The 18,025-nt window shown below is 40.5% G+C and overlaps 2 protein-coding genes across 2 annotated transcripts; both read right to left on the reverse strand.

Moving 5' to 3' along the window:
* Positions 1–1,014: 1,014 nt before the first annotated feature.
* Positions 1,015–9,339, reverse strand: aldocb (aldolase C, fructose-bisphosphate, b). The gene is made up of 9 exons (XM_031320109.2): positions 9,081–9,339; positions 4,796–4,912; positions 4,437–4,648; positions 3,800–3,854; positions 3,538–3,698; positions 3,264–3,347; positions 2,970–3,144; positions 2,197–2,396; positions 1,015–2,089 (listed from the first exon to the last, which is right to left on the reverse strand). Exons 2-9 carry the CDS (start codon positions 4,905–4,907, stop codon positions 1,997–1,999), a joined length of 1,092 nt encoding a protein of 363 aa, XP_031175969.1. The 5' UTR covers positions 4,908–4,912; positions 9,081–9,339; the 3' UTR covers positions 1,015–1,996.
* A 946-nt stretch (positions 9,340–10,285) lies between these two features.
* rskrb (ribosomal protein S6 kinase related b) lies at positions 10,286–18,010 on the reverse strand. Its single transcript, XM_031320091.2, has 13 exons — positions 17,694–18,010; positions 16,263–16,553; positions 16,063–16,146; positions 15,597–15,665; positions 15,283–15,352; positions 14,328–14,435; positions 14,009–14,049; positions 13,324–13,351; positions 12,957–13,046; positions 12,691–12,779; positions 12,293–12,403; positions 12,031–12,144; positions 10,286–11,750 (listed from the first exon to the last, which is right to left on the reverse strand). Exons 1-13 carry the CDS (start codon positions 17,721–17,723, stop codon positions 11,514–11,516), a joined length of 1,362 nt encoding a protein of 453 aa, XP_031175951.1. The 5' UTR covers positions 17,724–18,010; the 3' UTR covers positions 10,286–11,513.
* Positions 18,011–18,025: the final 15 nt, after the last annotated feature.

An 18,025-nucleotide genomic window follows, 5' to 3' on the forward strand; every position in this document is an offset into this window, starting at 1 on the left:
GTACAAGTAAAAGAGCAAAAATATTAGAAGCATTCAACATTTCAATGCAATCCAATACATCAGCAGCATAATCTAATTATACATTTCGTGATTTTATTATTTATTACAGGTCTGTTTATTATTGTGTAGGCCTATGGTGAAAATGTATACATATACTGTAGAGATTGACAGATAAATAATAGAAAATATAGGACTAATGCTATGGTTCACAAACTTTATTAATGTTAGAAAAGTGAACAGTATCTAAAAACATTTTCATTTTGATTTATTAAATGTTACGCATTCAAACGGATGGAGAGCAAGGCTGTAATTTTCAGCCACATCCTGTGCACTGATGAAAGCAGGACATGCACAGTCACACTGGAAGCTGCCCAGTACAACCACACACGTTGACACCTATTTTATACAGACTGTGGTTTACACTGAGCAGCTTTACCAGAGAAGTCGGGAGGTAGGGGCATTGCTCAAGGGCTCATGGGTGGCATTAAGGGGCAGGCACTGCTCTTTCACTTTGCCTATCCAAATTCATTAAGCTGATCTCAGGATCATACTTGTTACTTTCTGGCCTTACCTTTAAGCCACTATTGCAAGATTTAGAAGGATTAAGTCTCCTTTATGGGTTGAGAAAATTATCCTACTTCTTAAACTTAATGGACTATTTAAAAACCCTCTTGGATCAGTTGGAAAATGATTGGACAGAAACAGGGCTGTTTTTCTGAGCTCATGAAAAATTGACTTTTTAGAGATATGTGGTTCTCACAGGACAGATATGTTACAAACATGATTATCTTATAAAATAGGATACATTGCTGTATATTAAATTACCTACCACTATATAAAGAAGTTGAGCACAACCTTAAACATCTACAGCAGTAAAATGCAACATACACATTAATGCAGCAGTAATATTAATTCAAAAACATAATAGTAAAAAGGTCCTCCAATAATCTAAACTGACCAGTGCAGATAGACACTAAAAATAGCAGCAATAATGTCACACAATGAGATCGCATGTAGTTTTTAATGTTTATTTTTAGTTTGTCTCCACTATTTGACACACCAAGTGCTTTAAGAACAATATTAACATCACAAACATCACAGTATCCCAACACAGCAGTGAGTGTTTCCCCGCTGCTAACCCCACATATTGGTCCACAATACAGTATGTCAATAGAAACCATCTCCTGTTCCTGTGGGGCAGGCTGGAGGAAATCAGGAAGGAGGGGGATGACACACAAGCATCACATAATATCGACACCTTCACACAACTAAATACATTAATTACTGTATGTAACTGCAACATAATGTTATACTAACAGACACACAAGATGTTTCTCTGATTAGTGGCGATTAGAAGCCTGTGGTTAACAAAAAGGTTAGGATGAATCCTGGTGAGAGTCTACTGACCTCTGCTGGAGCTAAGGCTTTCTGAAAGTACAACAAGCACCCTGCACTTTTGGACAGTCGCAAGTCAACGTCCTTACATTTGTCTTGTCCTCTGTCCCTTAAAGGATGTACTGATGCCATTAATAATTGGTTGGTCCCACTGTCAGGGAAGATGTTAGTATAGCGCTTTGAGGATGAGCCAATACTGCATTTTGACATAAGCAAACACAGACACAAACACACACCTCACTGCTTAGAAGTGGTTCAAGATTGATCATGTGCGAGAGAAAGGGAGACAGCACCGGGTGTGGAGACGGCAGCAGTTGAGAAGAGGCATGAATTAAATACTGTCTTTCTATCTTGATCTATTGTTAACATTTTGCAGCTTCTTACTGTCCATCTCTGACACGGCATAACAGTTTTCCACTTCAGTCATAAATTGTCTCAAAGCAGTTTTGATTTGTTTGGTTAAATAAAGTAGTAGTAATTTTAATAACGGACAACTCTAAGGTACAGTAGACAGCGCAGGCCGTGATTGATGGAGGAGTGAGGAGGAATAGCAGAGCAGATATAAGACTATAACTAGGCCACAGTTGAATGTGGTAGATGTTTAGTAGGCGTGATTAGCTACGTAGAGGGATTGTCCTGCGGCGGCACCACTTCCAGCAGACTCGTACTTGCCAAGTGCAGCCAGACTGTTTGCCTAAAGAAGAGACAAAATAGAGACAATTTTACAATGATGCACAAAGTAACTGTTTCATTTTACTCTGCGAAGGATGGGTCTGATGTCTGTTCGTGGTTTCGTCTGACCTGAGCACGTTTCAAGAACTCCTCAGCGGCAGCCTTCTCGTTGCTCAGCTCTCCTCTCCATGCGCTCAGGGCAGAGGCCTGCAGGGCGCGGCCATAGGAGAAAGTCAGGGCCCAGGGCTTGGCAAGCGGACAGTTGTTAATGGCGTTGAGGTTCACGCTGGCTTCTTCTTCGGACTGGCCACCTGACAAGAATGTCACTCCTGAGAAGAAAAGAAAAAAAAAAAAAAAAAAAAAAAAGCTAAAAATAGATAAATTATCTGGCTTTCTTAATATTTGAGGGTGGGACAAAGAATTAATCTGGCAATATATAACAATACACACTCTTGCAATACATTACGTTGTAATGCTTTATTTTAAGGGTCCATAAATCCCTAATAATGTCCTAATAATTTCTTATGTCATTTTTATTACTAAAATTCATTTTAAACTTAGTGCAACTAACTAAATATTAGCTAACATTACAGTCTGAGTACTTTGTCTCTATTTCACCTAAAATTTGTATGAAATTATTTCCAGGAAACTATACCGAATATTTTAGTAATAATGGACCTTCAAATTTAAGTATTTATAAAATACATTATTGATACTATAGCAGAAAGTGTATTTTTAGAATTATGTATTAGTAATGTAGTGGTTTCCAGGTAATATTTTCCTTGTGTCAAAATCTATTTACAGATTTGACTTAGTGTGAGACATACATGCACACGTCACTTACATATTGTACAGATCCCAGCCAATTCACTTTTCTTTCTTAGATCTATCTGTGTTCTGACCTGTGACAGCTGGAGGCACGGTGCGGCGCAGGGCGGTGACGGTAGCCATTGCAATTTCCTCGTTGCTGTACTTGGTGGGGCAGGAGTGTCCTGCTGTGACCATGTTGGGTTTCAGCAGTGTCCCTTCCAGGTACACGTGGTGGTCTGACAGAGCCTTGTACACTGCAGCTAGGACCTAGCAGCAGGAGAGAGACACATGTATGTCAAAATACAGTGAGAGCATTGTAGTGAAATAAACATTTAAAAAGGATGTATACAGTGGTTTGTGTTATATATAGTCCTCAGTAAATTCACCTTCTCAGTGACGTACTGGCAACGCTTCAGGTCATGGTCTCCATCAGGAAGGATCTCAGGTTCCACAATGGGAACAATGCCATTCTAGGAGACATTACAAAGTATAAGTTTAAGGCAAATTTACACATTCTAACAGATACACTATGAGTTTGTTATAATGCCCAGTAGTGTCCTCAACTCCCTAAATTTAACTAAATCAATTTTAAAAAACAGAGGGAAAAAAATACCTTTTTTTAACCTAACTAAATAACATTTTCAGTAATCTCACACCAACCTGCTGGCAGATGCTGGCATATCGTGCCAGAACATTAGCATTCTCAAAGATAGCCAGCTCAGACGGTGTGGTGTCGCTGATCTTCAGTACACTGCGCCACTTGGCGAAGTCTGCGCCGTCCTTCTTGTACTGCGCACAGCGCTCAGACAGCCCGTCCAGACCTACACTCCAACACAAACATGGAACCATCCATCAGAAACACAGCAGGGGTTTTGTAATGTTTGTAAAGGCTTTTAGAGTGTGTTTTCCTAATGCCACCTACCCTGAGTGGTGGTCTCTCCATTTGTTCCTGCAAGGGGCACAACACCTTTGTCCACCTAGAAAGAAGGAAATTGTTTAAAATAATGTTGTACATGTGATATTACACTAAAATCACAATGTAAATTCATATTCTCAAGTGCACCAATTTTTGCTTATATAAAGTGACATACTTGGTTTTCTTTATCATGTAGAGCATCCAATACAAAATCGCACAGAATTTCACTCTTTAATTGAACACAACTTTCCTGAATGTACATCTTATACTGCTTTGATTCAGTTTGTCCTTTTAACCTGATCTGCTGTTATTGGTGGGTGGGTCTGTGTGCGTCTAAATATGCTGACAACAAGTCTGTGTTTTATATACAGTTTGGGAGCCTTTCTAGTTTTACCAGCCAAACAAATGACTATGTTTCTGCCTGCTGAACTGAAATATTTGGCTGCAGTATAATATCAACACAGTGGCTGTGGGGACACAGAGGCAAAGCAAACCACCACAAATTTAGGCTAAGCTTCCAACCCTCAAGTTCTTATGTTTTAGGAGACTGAGATTAAACCCACTACTTTCAGGCTAAAGACGTCTAACTTTGGAGGGTTAAATATGACTTAAGTTATTTACTACAACATTGAGCTTTGTGTACCTTGATGCCAACAACAATGTCGCGGTCTTTGATGAGCTTGGCAAAGGAAGTGCCATCGTCTGTGTTTTGGTACAGGGTTTCATGGAAGAAGATGACCCCTCCGATACAGCTGTCCATGCGCTCGTCGGCTGTGAAGAGCAGCTGGCGATAGCGACGCCTGTTCTCCTCTGTGTTCTCAACCCCGATGGGATTCAAACGTTTCCCCATGCTGCCTGTAAACAACACACACGACAAGTTTAGACAGACGTGATGAACAGTATTGATTTTGTGATTCTCCTATCTATCTTTTTGTAAACACACACACACACACACACACACACACACAACACACAACACACAACACACAACACACAACACACCGGTAGATTCATCAGCTGCAAGGATGCCTTTTCCTGGAGCTACTATCCTCTGAGCGATTTCCTGCAACTCTTTCTTCTGCTCAGCAGTCAGTGCGGGATACTGGTGAGTCATGGTGGCTGAAAGAGAGAGAAAGCCATGAAGAGGTCACATTGATTCACGGTGTGTCGACCTTGACGACCGTCCAGCACTGGCCTCATTCTTCTGTCCCTGTATTGTCTTCAACATGGCTACCTCGCTGCTCTTCTCAGTCAGGGAAGGAGGATAGGTGAAGGTGACAAAGCTCCTATAAGATGGTATCTGAAAGTCACACAATCCATGGACACAGTGTGTATGAACTATGAACAAAAGATGTGCTTCCTGAGAGAAAATACGAGCCACATAAATAGACAGAAATTGACATGGGGTTGAATATGACTGTTAACTCAAAGAAGAAAATACTCTTTGATATGTTGTCTGGCTATATTGGCGGCAGCAGTGCTGTCACGATGTGCGCACTTCAAACCAGACTTTTTTTGTTCCCTATTCCCTTCTTCACTCTGTCGTAAATAAGCAGTTACATAACCCCTCCCCACCCCACATGAAGCACAGAAGACAGAGAGGTAGCGATTACGTAACAGGGCTCCTATATATACACTCTGCTGCCAGTCCTCATTATAGCTTCAGGACTGGATGCAGCACGGCTCGTTTCTCTCTCCTCAGCAACACTCAGCCATCTCCTGTTTTCCCTTAATGTCATTATGTCTCTCGTTGTGCATTGCACGTATACATGTCTTTTATTTATTTGCCTTGATTAATACATGACTTGTTTCCACGTTTTTAATCACCCTATCTAGTTTCCTTCAAACCTCCTGCTCTGCTCACTGAGGCATGCTATTGGACGCATACAAGATGAACACGCATAGGATTTGTAAATTCCCATTTCCCCACATCACAAAAACGCATCACTCCCACTAATGCAGGCTGTGCCAGGGAACAAGCTGTGACTTCCCTTTCTGGTCGATTGCACCGGCTGCCAAGCCACTCCCAGTGAATGAGGTCACTAGTTATAGCTTTGTTCGACATCTAAAGTACCCCGGCCTGTGCCATAATATTGGATCAGCTATAGAGGAATCGGTTTTATGGGTGGAAGCTACTCTTTTAGTGACAAATTAAAAAATAAATACTACTAGTAGGAGGGTTTCGTATAGCTCAACAATAAACAGACTACTGGATTCCCAACTGAGGCTGATTTGCTGTGGTAGGACACTGTCTAACATTCCCTATATCCTCTGTGTTAATCCTCAGCTTAAAGCCATGAGATAACAACCTTTAGAGTGCACACACAGGCCTCTCACTGAAAACAGTGTGCAGTTACCACAACACAACTGTCAAGCACGGCTCATTGCCAATAGTTAAATTATACATGCAGCTGAAATGAAAGAGGCCAGGCCAGCAGGGGACAATACATCCCTTGAGGGGTACAGTTAGACCAGGAGTATAAAGTGCATGCAGATCTTTCCAGTGAATAAAAAAGGGTATTTACACTTGATAAAGGCCAACCCAAGGGCAAAGGCATGACGTGTGAGACTTCAGTATGTTTATGTGTGTACAGCCCTGCTCCACTGTTAGCCAGACAAACCCGTGCTCAGCAAATACCTGCTATCTTTTGTGAAGCACCTGCGTGCTTCAACAATAGCGTGGTTGGGTTTCTGCTGAGGAAACATTGGTGATGTGAAATCTACATTTTATGCAATGTTTGGTCAAACACAATGTATGAATGTAAGTTTCCGCTGGCCCGCTTGCTCAAGGGCACTTCAGCAGCGCAAACACAGAAATGCTTGTTTGAAGAATCATCTTCTTTATCAGCAAAAATGCTACCACTACTAAACTACTAAATATCTACCAGACAGTGCCACACGGTGTGCAGGGGTTATCTTGTCATCATGGACATTACTGCATGATTTAAAATGACAGGCAGTATATTTTGGAGTGGTCACTAAAAAAAGCTATTTTGGAATATTTTCCATTAAATGAGGTAATCTTAATAGGATGAAATTCGAGAAATTAGATGAGATGGAGAGCCAGCTGAGATTAATATTATTTAGCTGACTTAACCGTCTCTCCATCGTGTCCCTCTGTGATCTCGTTCCATCCTGTTGCACAGTGGTCAGCCTCAACCACACCAACACCATTTCTGCACTGCGACATCAAAGGCAAGAGCCAACTCCCTACTGTAGCGTAATCCATAACCGCTCAAAACTGTGAATACTACTACTCAATAAACGTCAAATGCAGTGCACAGCCATCATACTGCAAACCAGACAGTCATGCAGTACATGCTACAACAGTCAATCATGTTCTGTTAAACTGATGCTGCATAGGCTCACTTACCAACCCAGGATGCAGTTAGAGACCACAAATACATACATACATATCAAACTCAACCGAAAATCTAAAGAAGATCTAAAGAAATCATGATGCAACAGGTCTTTTTTTGAACCACTGCTGCAAGTATTAAACTACAATATATTTGAAGCTTGTATGCTATATTGCCATATTATGTATAAGGCTGTAGGCAGGGACTGGCACTGTGGAACATTTAACATTTATGGATAGTTAATATTATACTGATAGGCAATGTGGGTGATGAGAGGATAAGAGCATTTGAAGAGAAAATAGGACGCATTTCTTGTTGCTAGGTGTTGTTGCCTTGCCTGTATCATTATCACCATCTGGCGGTTTACCATCATTGTTTTTCTTCTCTACATTGCAAGCTGCATGAGCTTTAAGGAGGTGGAATGGCTCTTGCAGGGCAGCACTAGTCAAAAGTAAAAAGCCTGCTTGGAGTGTTGCACTTTGTTGCCAGACGGGCTGTTGGCCTCGGCACTGATGCACGTTCCTGTGTTTGTTTCTATCCTCAGGCCTTAATCCAGCAGAGATAGCAGGAGCACCGTTTCCGTTTTAGATGACATTACCTTCTTAAACACTGGTAAATGGATTGTTTAATCTTCAATTTGCATGACAAGTTGAACAGAGAAGGAGAACAGATGATTAAGGTTAAAGGAACGATAGAGATACATTTTCATAAAATACAATCTGTTGATATAAAACTACTAATTAACATTCAACTAAATCATAACATGTCATGTACACTACGTTCTAGTGTTATGTTTATGAAATGTATATACATTCTGATTGTACAAATAGCCTACATTTCTGTATGAACCACCATGTTATTTCTATACTCTAGAGCTAAAACGATTAGTCAATTAATCAATTAGTAGCTCAACAGAAAATTTATGAGAAACTAACAATTATGTTAAATCGATAAATCATTTAAATTCACTGCTTCCAGCCTGTCAAATGTGACTATTATATGGGTTTCTTAGCCATGTTTGATGGTAAACCTGTATTGGCATTTTTCAAGAAAATAATCAGAAGATTCATTGATATTGAAAAAAATCTTTAGTTGCAGCTCTAATATCTTTTTTAGGACTGCAACTAACTACTATTTTCATTATTGATTATTATGCAGATTTTCCTATAAATAATACATCTAATGTCTTTAAATCGCTTGGTCTATAAAATATAAATAGTCCAAAACCCAAATATATTCAGTTTACAATCATGCAAGACTAAGAAACAACACATTCACGTTTGAATGAAAAGTGAACATTACTGAATCACAATATGTGATCAAGTGTAAGCTTATACAATAAAGAATTATTGTACGATAGCATTAATATTTGAAGCTAGATTAGCTTTTAAAATTCTATTTTTTGTATAGGCCTATAGCCTATATATTTAGTATGGCCTACTCCTCGTCAGCCCGCCCCGCCTCCCATCACATCAGAGGTCTACGTGCTCAGGGGCAGATACACACTGACAGGCACTGACACAGCTGCCTGCCATCCAGGATAATGACCAAAATGTAGCTACGCACATTAAACGTATCAAATAAAAGGATGTGTTGATTTAACAGATGGCAGACGCAACAGGCTCTTCTCTGTCCAGTTTCATCCTTGAAGGTCATAATTGTGCGCCCTTCCTGTTGCGTATTTCGACCGTGGGCTGAAATAGCAACTTTAAATACAAATTCCTAAAAGGGGGGAAAACTTTGACGGCGTACGAGCCACAGGTAACGTTACTAATCATTGAATGGCGAACTAGCTAGAAGATGAAGTTAGATTTAGGTTGTAGAGCAGCATCACAGCCACTTCCTCATTATTATAATTTATTTATTATCGATGACACATGAAAATCGTCTGAAGCTGTCTTATTGATCAAATCAGAGTTCATTCTTACCGGCTGTTGGGTGTCTGGAAGCAGAGAGAGAAGGTGAGACGAGTGCAGAGGATGCGATGTGGTCTTCTGTTTCACTGCTGCAGCGCAACGTGACCCTTTACAAAACCCTCGAGCCGGGGGTGGGGCTGTCATCACGGCGTCATTTGATGCAACGACGCTGAATATCTTACGCGCATGCGCCGGATAGCATCATCGCTCAGTGAGATTGCAGCATGATTCTGCATCTTTGTAGAAAATAAGAAAAGATGTGAAAAGTTTTTAATCTAGAGCTTTTTTTTTCAGTTTGAAGCTAGTGGTAAAAAAAAAACAACAGCTAATTGATTATCATACATTGCCATGCCTCAAATTAAACAGCCTCAAAATAATTTGCTATTGACATGATTTTTATAGGTACAACAGGTTTGCCATATTTTTTTTCTGAAATATATATGAGGTCCAAATCAGAGAATCCATAAAACAAAATACCCGGATACTTATAGATGCATAGATGTGTAGCCTATCTCTTCCAATTCTCTGACCTTCAGAAACTGAATCTGTTTTTTATAGCTCCTGAGCAGAAATTCAAATTAACTAGGACCCTGTAGGCTACTCTTGCTAGAGGGAATGGAGTTCCGTACTGGTCGACCACATATTTAGGTACTGGCATCCTTTTACTGCCTTTATGGATTAAGTGGGCCATCTAACGTAAAGGATACTGGGTTTTAATATCGCTGTTTCGCTCTCTGTACTCTTGAGATATACCTAAAAGTTTGTGCAGTGATGTCTACCTTCTGATAATCTTAATGACTGCAAGTTTATTTATTTCCTTTGTTTTCAATACAAAAGTGCAATGGCACCATATCAAATAAAACTGTATTAAAGAAAATCTGTGTGTTGATTTTATATACTGTGCTGTAAAACAAGGCATCATATTTTATATGCTGATTCTAAAATATGAATCTGTGAAGAGACTAGAAACTAAAGCTGTCAAATACATGTAGTGGAGTAAAAGGTGCAATACTTCCCTCTGAAATGCAGTAAAATAGAAGTAAACATTATCAATTGTACTTACACACTTAGGTAAATGTCCACTGCTGGATACTGTACAAAATGCCATAGGCATGCTATCTTTCTGCAGAAACAATGTGGTGTAACTGATAGAAAAAGTGAAGCAAGTTCTCTCTTTCTTCAAGCCATCTCACACAAAGAACATCCAAATCAGCAGGTCCCTGTACTGTAAGAGTTTAATATTCCATCTGTGCTACATGGTAATTACAAAAATACATTGTAACATAACATATAACACCAAATAGCATCCAAAATAGTCATACAAAATTTATAAAGAGAAATTTATAAATTTTTGGTGACAAAAAAGCAAGCTCAGGATCACACGTGAGGCATTCTGGGTACGACATACTTTACAAAATCATAATATAATCTGATGATCAGGTAAGTGCATGAAGGTGTGATTACTGCCTAGGGTTACGGCAGCCTTTGACAATAGAAAAATCCCTGTGACTATCAAAATGTTAACTAGAGGTAAACAATACTGTTGTTCATTCAACCGTTACAGTCCCAGCTCAGATCTATACAGCTGGTTGCCATCTTGGAGTCAAAATCAAGGCTGACTTGGGAAAAACCAGCAAGTGCTCCCCTGAGTGGCAGGTTATAAATGATTCAAACTAAAAGCAGACGTTGAAGGCATACACATCTTTATCTGATGTTATGCTTGCATGACTTTAAATAGTACAGGAGGAGAGACACTTCTCCTGCTATAGAATTTAGGCAGTAAAGGACAAGTTAGGGAAAGGTTATATCGCAGCATTACTGAAGGTACAGAATAGGTTTTATCACAGCATGATCACTCAAAAAATTCTTTCATCCCCTTCCACCAAAACAATTTCATAATCATGCAACATGAAAATAAAGGCAGAAGTTCAGAAATACACTCATTTTGTTGAGGAGTTTTGGATGGAGTTCTACTAAACTACATATAACTTGCTGCATTGTCATCTTTGCCATGTGGGGTGAGTTTGACAGGAATGTATTAACAGGGCAGCCATGACCAGTCACTTGTTACTGAAAGTAGATGAACAATAGCACAATCTTTCTTGCACAACTTTTTAGCAAATATAGTGAAAAAGGTGCTCAATGTAGAAAGGCAAACAAGTAAAAAAAAGAAAAAAATAGTGTTCAGTAAATCCCAGAAAACCCAACATAAAACTTGCCAATACAAGTGGGGAAGTGGTTTTCTAAAATGTTACTCAAATGAAGCATTCCTTTCTAAACTATAGGTCAAATTAAATCATAATCAGCTATTTTGGCTTTTACTAAATAAGACATTTTAGAAGGCGCAGCACACCTGTGTGTAAGAGTGAATGACTGTGCAGACATACATACATGTAGGCCTTTACTTTTAGTGTGTTAGTAACCTTACTGTAAACTCAAAGTCCATCACACAAACACTTCTCCGTGTGGGCTTTTTTCCTGAGCAGGCTGTAGTGGGAACAATGGGCCGGGGAACGGTGCAGCTGTGTGGGTTTGTGTGTTGGCATCCAGCTGCGTGTCCGGTGTGGTGGGAGGGCTGAGGAACGAGTCGTAGTCAAAGCCTTTGAGAGGTTGCAGAGACAAAGTGAGGCCTCGTCGAGCTTTGGCAGCTCGGTCTGGTCTCTCTCTCAGCTCCAGAATCACCTGGACAGTGACAAGAAAACAATCATTTTGCTTTTCCTGCATTATTGAACATTTCTTCAACAATCGGACTCATGTTTCCAGGGTTTTTCCTGGCTCAGAATGGGCCATTTAGAGAGGATTTGAATTGCTATTTTTATTCTCAATTCTTACCATTTTGGTGCTGGTGATTTCCCTTTGGGGCTGTCTAAAACCTCTTTGGAGGGCACCAACAATTTTTCTATGCAGGAAAAACCCTGGTTTCAACAACCAAACTGGCTACATCCAGACATTCATCAGTTACCTCCACAGGCTGGCGCTGCAGCAGGGCGAGGTCAAAAGTTGTTCCACGGAAGAAGGTTTGGCGTTTGAAGCGATCGAGGGTCCTCAGGCGCCGGGAGGGAGTCTTGCACAAAAGCTGGACAGAGAAACGTGTGTAGGTCATAATATGCTATCAAACTGGCAAAACTGTGCAGTCAGTAGATACTGGTGCATGTAGTCAAATAGCCTGAAGTGTAGATCTAAATGTCTTGAAGCAATATGATTACACATCTTTGTGTAATTACCTCTGTTATTAGCAAGGCCAGTGGGGAGCTGAGGCTCAGGGGCGTTTCATAGGGAAAACTTCTCACTTTCCTCAGCATACTGCAGTGGTCTGGTTCTGGAGGCATGGGGAACTGAGGAGAGTTTGAGGTACATGAGGAGAAATAATTCGGTGTGTTTAAATTTTCAGAATTCCAGATTTTACAGATTTTACATGGCAAAACTAGGGCTGCTAATGACTAATACTTTGAGTCCTTTAAATTTAGATCATCGAATGTAAAATAACCTCATGAAGAAAGCATCAAATGTATTCTTAACAATCTTCTTTTATAGCAAAATCTCAGCTACGTCAGTGAACGATTGAGAGTAATATCTGCTCATCATGCTGGACATGCCGAGCCTACCGGCAACAAGATCTCACCTTCCCAGTAACCAATGCGAAAAGCAGAATTCCCAGCGACCACCAATCAGCTGCATGGTTGTAGGGTCCGCCACTCAGCACCTCTGGGGCTGCATAGCAGACAGAGCACGCTCACAGCACTGGATGTACTATATCTTTGTTCATTTACATGCATATATTCACTGCACAGTATAATAGATTAAAATAATGCACAAAACATTAGTCTGTTAATATGTCCTCAGCATCTGCAGATGACTGCTCTGCAGATGTGGTGGAATATTTCTCACCCATATATTGGATGGTTCCACAAATGGTAAAAGCTCTTCCTCCTCTCTCCAGGCGACGAGACAAACCAAAGTCAGCTAAGCGAAGGTGTCCTAGAACAGACCATTTTCTTTACATCATTATGTGCACATGGCATGAGATGAATCTTACTGATGCAGTTACAACTAGTGTAAAACAGCTAAATACTCCAATCCTAATCTGATTTCATTAGCAAATGTAATTGGATACAAAGTCTGTTCCCTGTCAGTGTAAACATATATACTGTTTGCATTAATGTGCATTGAATGACATATGTGCACAGTAAGGATGTTTTCTGGAAGGTTCTCCTACACACCAGAGCTATGCTGCTCTCTGCTGGTTTTTACTCACCGTTGTCTGTCAGCAGGATATTCTCCATCTACAAAAAAAACAGATTATATACTATATTTTAACTGCATTGATACATTTCAAAGATTATTTTTTTGGGCATTTTTAGGCCTTTATTTTCACAGGACAGATGAAGACATGAAAGGGGAGAGAGAGGGGGAATGACATGCAGCAACGGGCCGCAGGTCGGAGTCTAACCCGCGGCCGCTGCGTCGAGGAGTCAACCTCTACATATGTGCACCGCTCTACCAACTGAGCTAACCCAGCCACAACATTGATACATTTCAATAGAATTCTACTTCAATAAAATATAAATGAATAAAAGGAAAAGTTTAAATCTAATAAGTTAATCACAAGAATGCATCAATGGACTGATTAACAAACAGTAATTAACAATGTGTGTTGACAGATAAGGAAACATTTTATGCAAAGGAATAGATCTACTCTGAACTGGTAGAAAACATCTTTAAAGTATAAAACATTGAAGGTTTTTACTGGGAAACCACACCATTTGATGTTTCGTACGTGTTTAGTAATAAAACTATTTTTTATTACTTGTTAAGAAAGGACTCATGTTACCCACAATCTTTATTAAAAAGGAAAACTTTTGTTTGCATTTTGTACCATTAATCAGAATAAATGGTCTGTCATTTTGGTCCAAAACTTGTGAATTACCTCCCTCTCTTACCTTCACATCTCTGTGGATAATCCCAAAGTCGTGCAGAAAACCTGCGAAAAACCAACAAAGAAGAATAAACCTATAAAACTCAACTAAACTAAAATATTTAAAATCCCACCGGCATATTTAAAGCCCAATGGCACTGCTTTGTTGCTGTGGGAGATCCTTTGAGAGCTCATCTAATTTTAACGAGTCCTCTTCTTTTTATAATTACTTACAATTAAATACTGTTAGCTAGGGAAACTTTCCTGTAGTCACCTCTGATTTAATTAGGATATTTGAGGAGAAATAGGAGGTGTTTAATATGTCAGTATTGTAGCATGCTCACCGAGCGCACATCCCAACTCTGCTGCAAACACTCGCACTGTGTCCTCCGAGAACTGACCAATCATCTGCCAGTAAGTGTACAGGTCTCCTGTGCTGCAGTAGTCACACACTGTGGGGGTACAGACAGCATTAAAACATGCCTCTGTCATGAAATGTGAGGTGTGAGGGGTAGCGAAAGTCAGCGGGATGTGGAGCACACACTAGTAAAAGAAATTAGGAAACGGGAATGTATTATGGAAGTGTGTGTAAAACTATTTCTACTTCCTCTACAAACCAAACAAAGGTGACGTACTGTAGTCTGTTTTAAAAAATAAAGGTAAAAAATGGGTTGGGGTGAAAAGTAAATAGGTGTGTGTCTGGAATAATGGATCCCTCTTCTTGGAGACAGTAATCTAGTATCAAGGAGCCACCCCTCTGTTATACAGGGTGGCTTTATATGGTCTTGATTTGCTCCAAATATGTCCCATATCTACATTTATGGCTCAATGATTCAGCGATGATTCACTGTTTAAGCAAGCCAAGCCATCCTCTATTTTGAATGTGAAAAGTGTGTCTTGCTGCAGCAGCGTTTAACATCTGGTCCCCGGGCTAACAATGTTGCTCTCTTTTCACAGGGCGTGAGGTAGCTAACAAACTGGGTCACACTTTCTGAGTCAGTGGCTGAATTGTAAAAAAAGGGTAAAAGCTCTGGAGGATAGGAAAAGGGGGCAAAGCAGACGCACAGGCAGTGGTAGACTGGGGTTGTAGGGGTTACAGTAGCTAGACAAAACAACAAGAAAAAAAATACTTAATTGGAATCTCAATCTTCTGGGAATCATGTTCTAGGTGTTAGGTCAGGGATTGTGGGTAGATTCTGGACAAGACTATCAGTGTTGAGGTGAGAAAAGGCGGAGTGAGGGTTTTTTTGGGTAGTGGATCTGGGTTGGATTTGGGTCACTGTTCTCTGGCTAACTCACTAATGTAGAGGTGGCGCTGAGTCTGCCAGCAGTCCTGGAGGTCATGGACAAATGGGTGGCGAACCTGACGCTGCGGGCAAATGTCCAAGATCAACCTGAAAAATCTCAATTTTGGCCACCGATCAAAGAGAGGTCTATACTTTTCTCTTCATTGGGTCTAACTAGTTGTCTGAAATATGACTTCACTTACAACTTCAGGTCTTGTTGGTAAAATTAAAATACTCAAAATTGCCATGTTTGGAATTAGACATTAAACTGGTTATTCAAATCTACAAACTCACAATGATTTTCAAGGCCCTGTTCTTTATACCCACCTGGACAATAACTTCTTCTTTTGACTGCTCCAACACACCGAGTCTTAGAATCTCTGATTTAGGTATAACCTGTTGGGCGATAAAAATACTGAGATGAAACAAAACTACACAGGACTGGAATGATTTTTACATGCACAAAAATATGTAAAAGCTTCAATGGATAAAGTTAAAATTACATGCCCTGATTTGATTGTAATTTTTAACATCGTGGTCTTTACAAATGTTTTGCCTGCATAAAAAACATTCTGTATTTCTTTTACTTTCATTTTTACAGTCCTGCAAATAGTCACTTTGCATACTAAGTAAAAGCAGTATTAAGTCAAAACCAACCTCATACTGTCTTTCAACTTTAGCCTATTTGCACATACCATATTATTTTCATAAATTAATAAACTGGCCGTTCATTTGTGGCTTTGATCAATCAAATAAACACATTTGAAATGTGAGATTCAGGCACAAGACTCACTTTGACAGCATATGTTTTCTGTTCGGTCTTGTCCTTCACTTTCAGAATGGGTCCAAACGACCCTTTGGCGATGTAACTCAACACCTGGTGGAGTGAACAGTGACAGAGGCAGAGAGAGGTACAGGCGCAAAGACAGAGACATTATCCAGTCATATCCAGCCTTAAACATTATTGGTGTCTATGTTGAAATTGAGGTCTACCTGAAAGTGTTTGTGCCCAGGCACAGTTCTGTGGGGGAATTCGGGCAGGAACATGGTAATGAACCCCGGCAGGCTCCACTCTGCTCTCAGCTTGCCTGGGCCGACTCCCGCCAACCTCAGGACATGCTCTGGGATGTCGGGGGCTTTGCCTTGGAGCATTCGACGCTGGCCCAGATGCAGGGCAGATGGTGCCAGGCGACAGAGGCCTGGTGGGATAGACAGACCCATGCTGGAAAGGAAGCCACGCCATCCAGATGAGAAGTCTTCATCCTCCTGCCCTTCAGCGGGCCTCTGTAGGGGATACATGGGGAGTGGGATGCAACAAGAAGCATTATGGTACAGGTTAGTAGATGGTGTTGCAGGTGCAGCACAACATTATTGATGAAGTGTGAACATGTTTAGCCAAATCCACAGTGTTTAGGGCTGTTTTACGCAATCAACACTTATCAAGGCAGGCGTGAAAGCAACTTTCTTCTTTTACTTGCCCCTTTTAGAATTCATATCATAGCCCAGAAACTCAATAGCCAACATTGCTGGTATAAGATATGCATGACAAAGGCCTTTTAAAAAATATATTCTGAATATGATATATCAGTCACTGATTTCCTTCACTTCTCAGAATTGCCTGTGGCTACAAGAGCTACTATAGAGGCAACTGTGGGAGGAGAATTGCAATCTCTAACTCCTACAAAACATTTACTATATGATTGTTGATTGCATTCGCTAAATTATCCGTTTAACCTCACTTTGTGACCTTGTGCAAACCCCCTGAAAGCATCAATGGAGTGCAGTGGCCAACAGATTCGTTTCACTTAAACATTCCTGCTCTTATCTATGATTTAACATGAGAGAATAAAAGCACTCGGTCTAGATCCAATCTGCAGTCCCCCAGTCACCTCCCCCCCTTGGCTGCACAACAGATCTGCTGCTCTGTGGTGCAAGATGTGTGTAATCAACCATGCAGGATGTTATTATCAACATGAGCTAAATTAAGGGACCCATAGTCACTCAGCAGAGATGAATGCCCTCAATGCGACATCCGCCTGACATCTGACAAGAGACGGGGACACGTTAAGGTTTAATTTGGACATTGTGCGTTATAAAACTAAGGCGTTTAATTGCCAATATGTCAGATGCCAATACCGGAAGCTGGAAGATTTCACCTTCAAAGTAAAATCGTAAATATTACAGGTACTTTTGAAGACCGAACATATTTTAACAGGGATAACTTATAATACAAACTACGAATGTATCAAATAATTACGCAAATTGGTTACACTTTATTTCAATGTAGCTAGTGCTAACACATAAGGTACCATACAGGTTTGGCAGTCGTTGCTGCCAGGTGATTTCGGGAACCAAATCATCGCCATGGAAACAGGGACCCCCCTACGTGCGTCACACCTTAGCAACAAATTTCAATCTACTCACCTTCCTGTTTTTACTGCCGTCGGCCCCCATCAGTGTGACAGGACATCAGCACCGTAAACTCACGTAACACGTATGCTCCTCATCCAGGCACTTCACATTCAACTGCGCGCCTTCACGGTAGCCTATCAACAGTTTTGTGCACAACACAGGTTAATTTACTGGTTGACGACGCTAACAATACACTCTTTACCAACAATCTGCATTTAAGCAGGCTATCCGGTGGAAAAGGTGATAGATATGGCGACATCAAACAAGTTAATCCCGAGTATGGGTAACGTCAGCGCAAATCCGCCCACATCTCCGCCAACCAATGATGAGACTGCAACCTGGTG

Source organism: Sander lucioperca, chromosome 13 (genome assembly GCF_008315115.2).
Source record: "Sander lucioperca isolate FBNREF2018 chromosome 13, SLUC_FBN_1.2, whole genome shotgun sequence".
NCBI classification, from domain to species: Eukaryota; Metazoa; Chordata; class Actinopteri; order Perciformes; family Percidae; genus Sander; species Sander lucioperca.

Excerpts from the sequence above, each read along its gene's own strand:
- rskrb (XM_031320091.2), bottom strand. The coding sequence starts at position 17,723 with ATGGGGGCCGACGGCAGTAAAAACAGGAAG. Across the intron at positions 12,404-12,690 it reads TCGCATTGGTTACTGGGAAG|TTCCCCATGCCTCCAGAACC; the intron begins GTGAGATCTTGT and ends AACTCTCCTCAG. Across the intron at positions 12,145-12,292 it reads TGGCCTTGCTAATAACAGAG|CTTTTGTGCAAGACTCCCTC; the intron begins GTAATTACACAA and ends TTCTCTGTCCAG.
- aldocb (XM_031320109.2), bottom strand. The coding sequence starts at position 4,907 with ATGACTCACCAGTATCCCGCACTGACTGCTGAGCAGAAGAAAGAGTTG. Across the intron at positions 3,699-3,799 it reads TGGAGAGACCACCACTCAGG|GTCTGGACGGGCTGTCTGAG; the intron begins GTAGGTGGCATT and ends GTTGGAGTGTAG. Across the intron at positions 3,348-3,537 it reads ATGCCAGCATCTGCCAGCAG|AATGGCATTGTTCCCATTGT; the intron begins GTTGGTGTGAGA and ends AATGTCTCCTAG.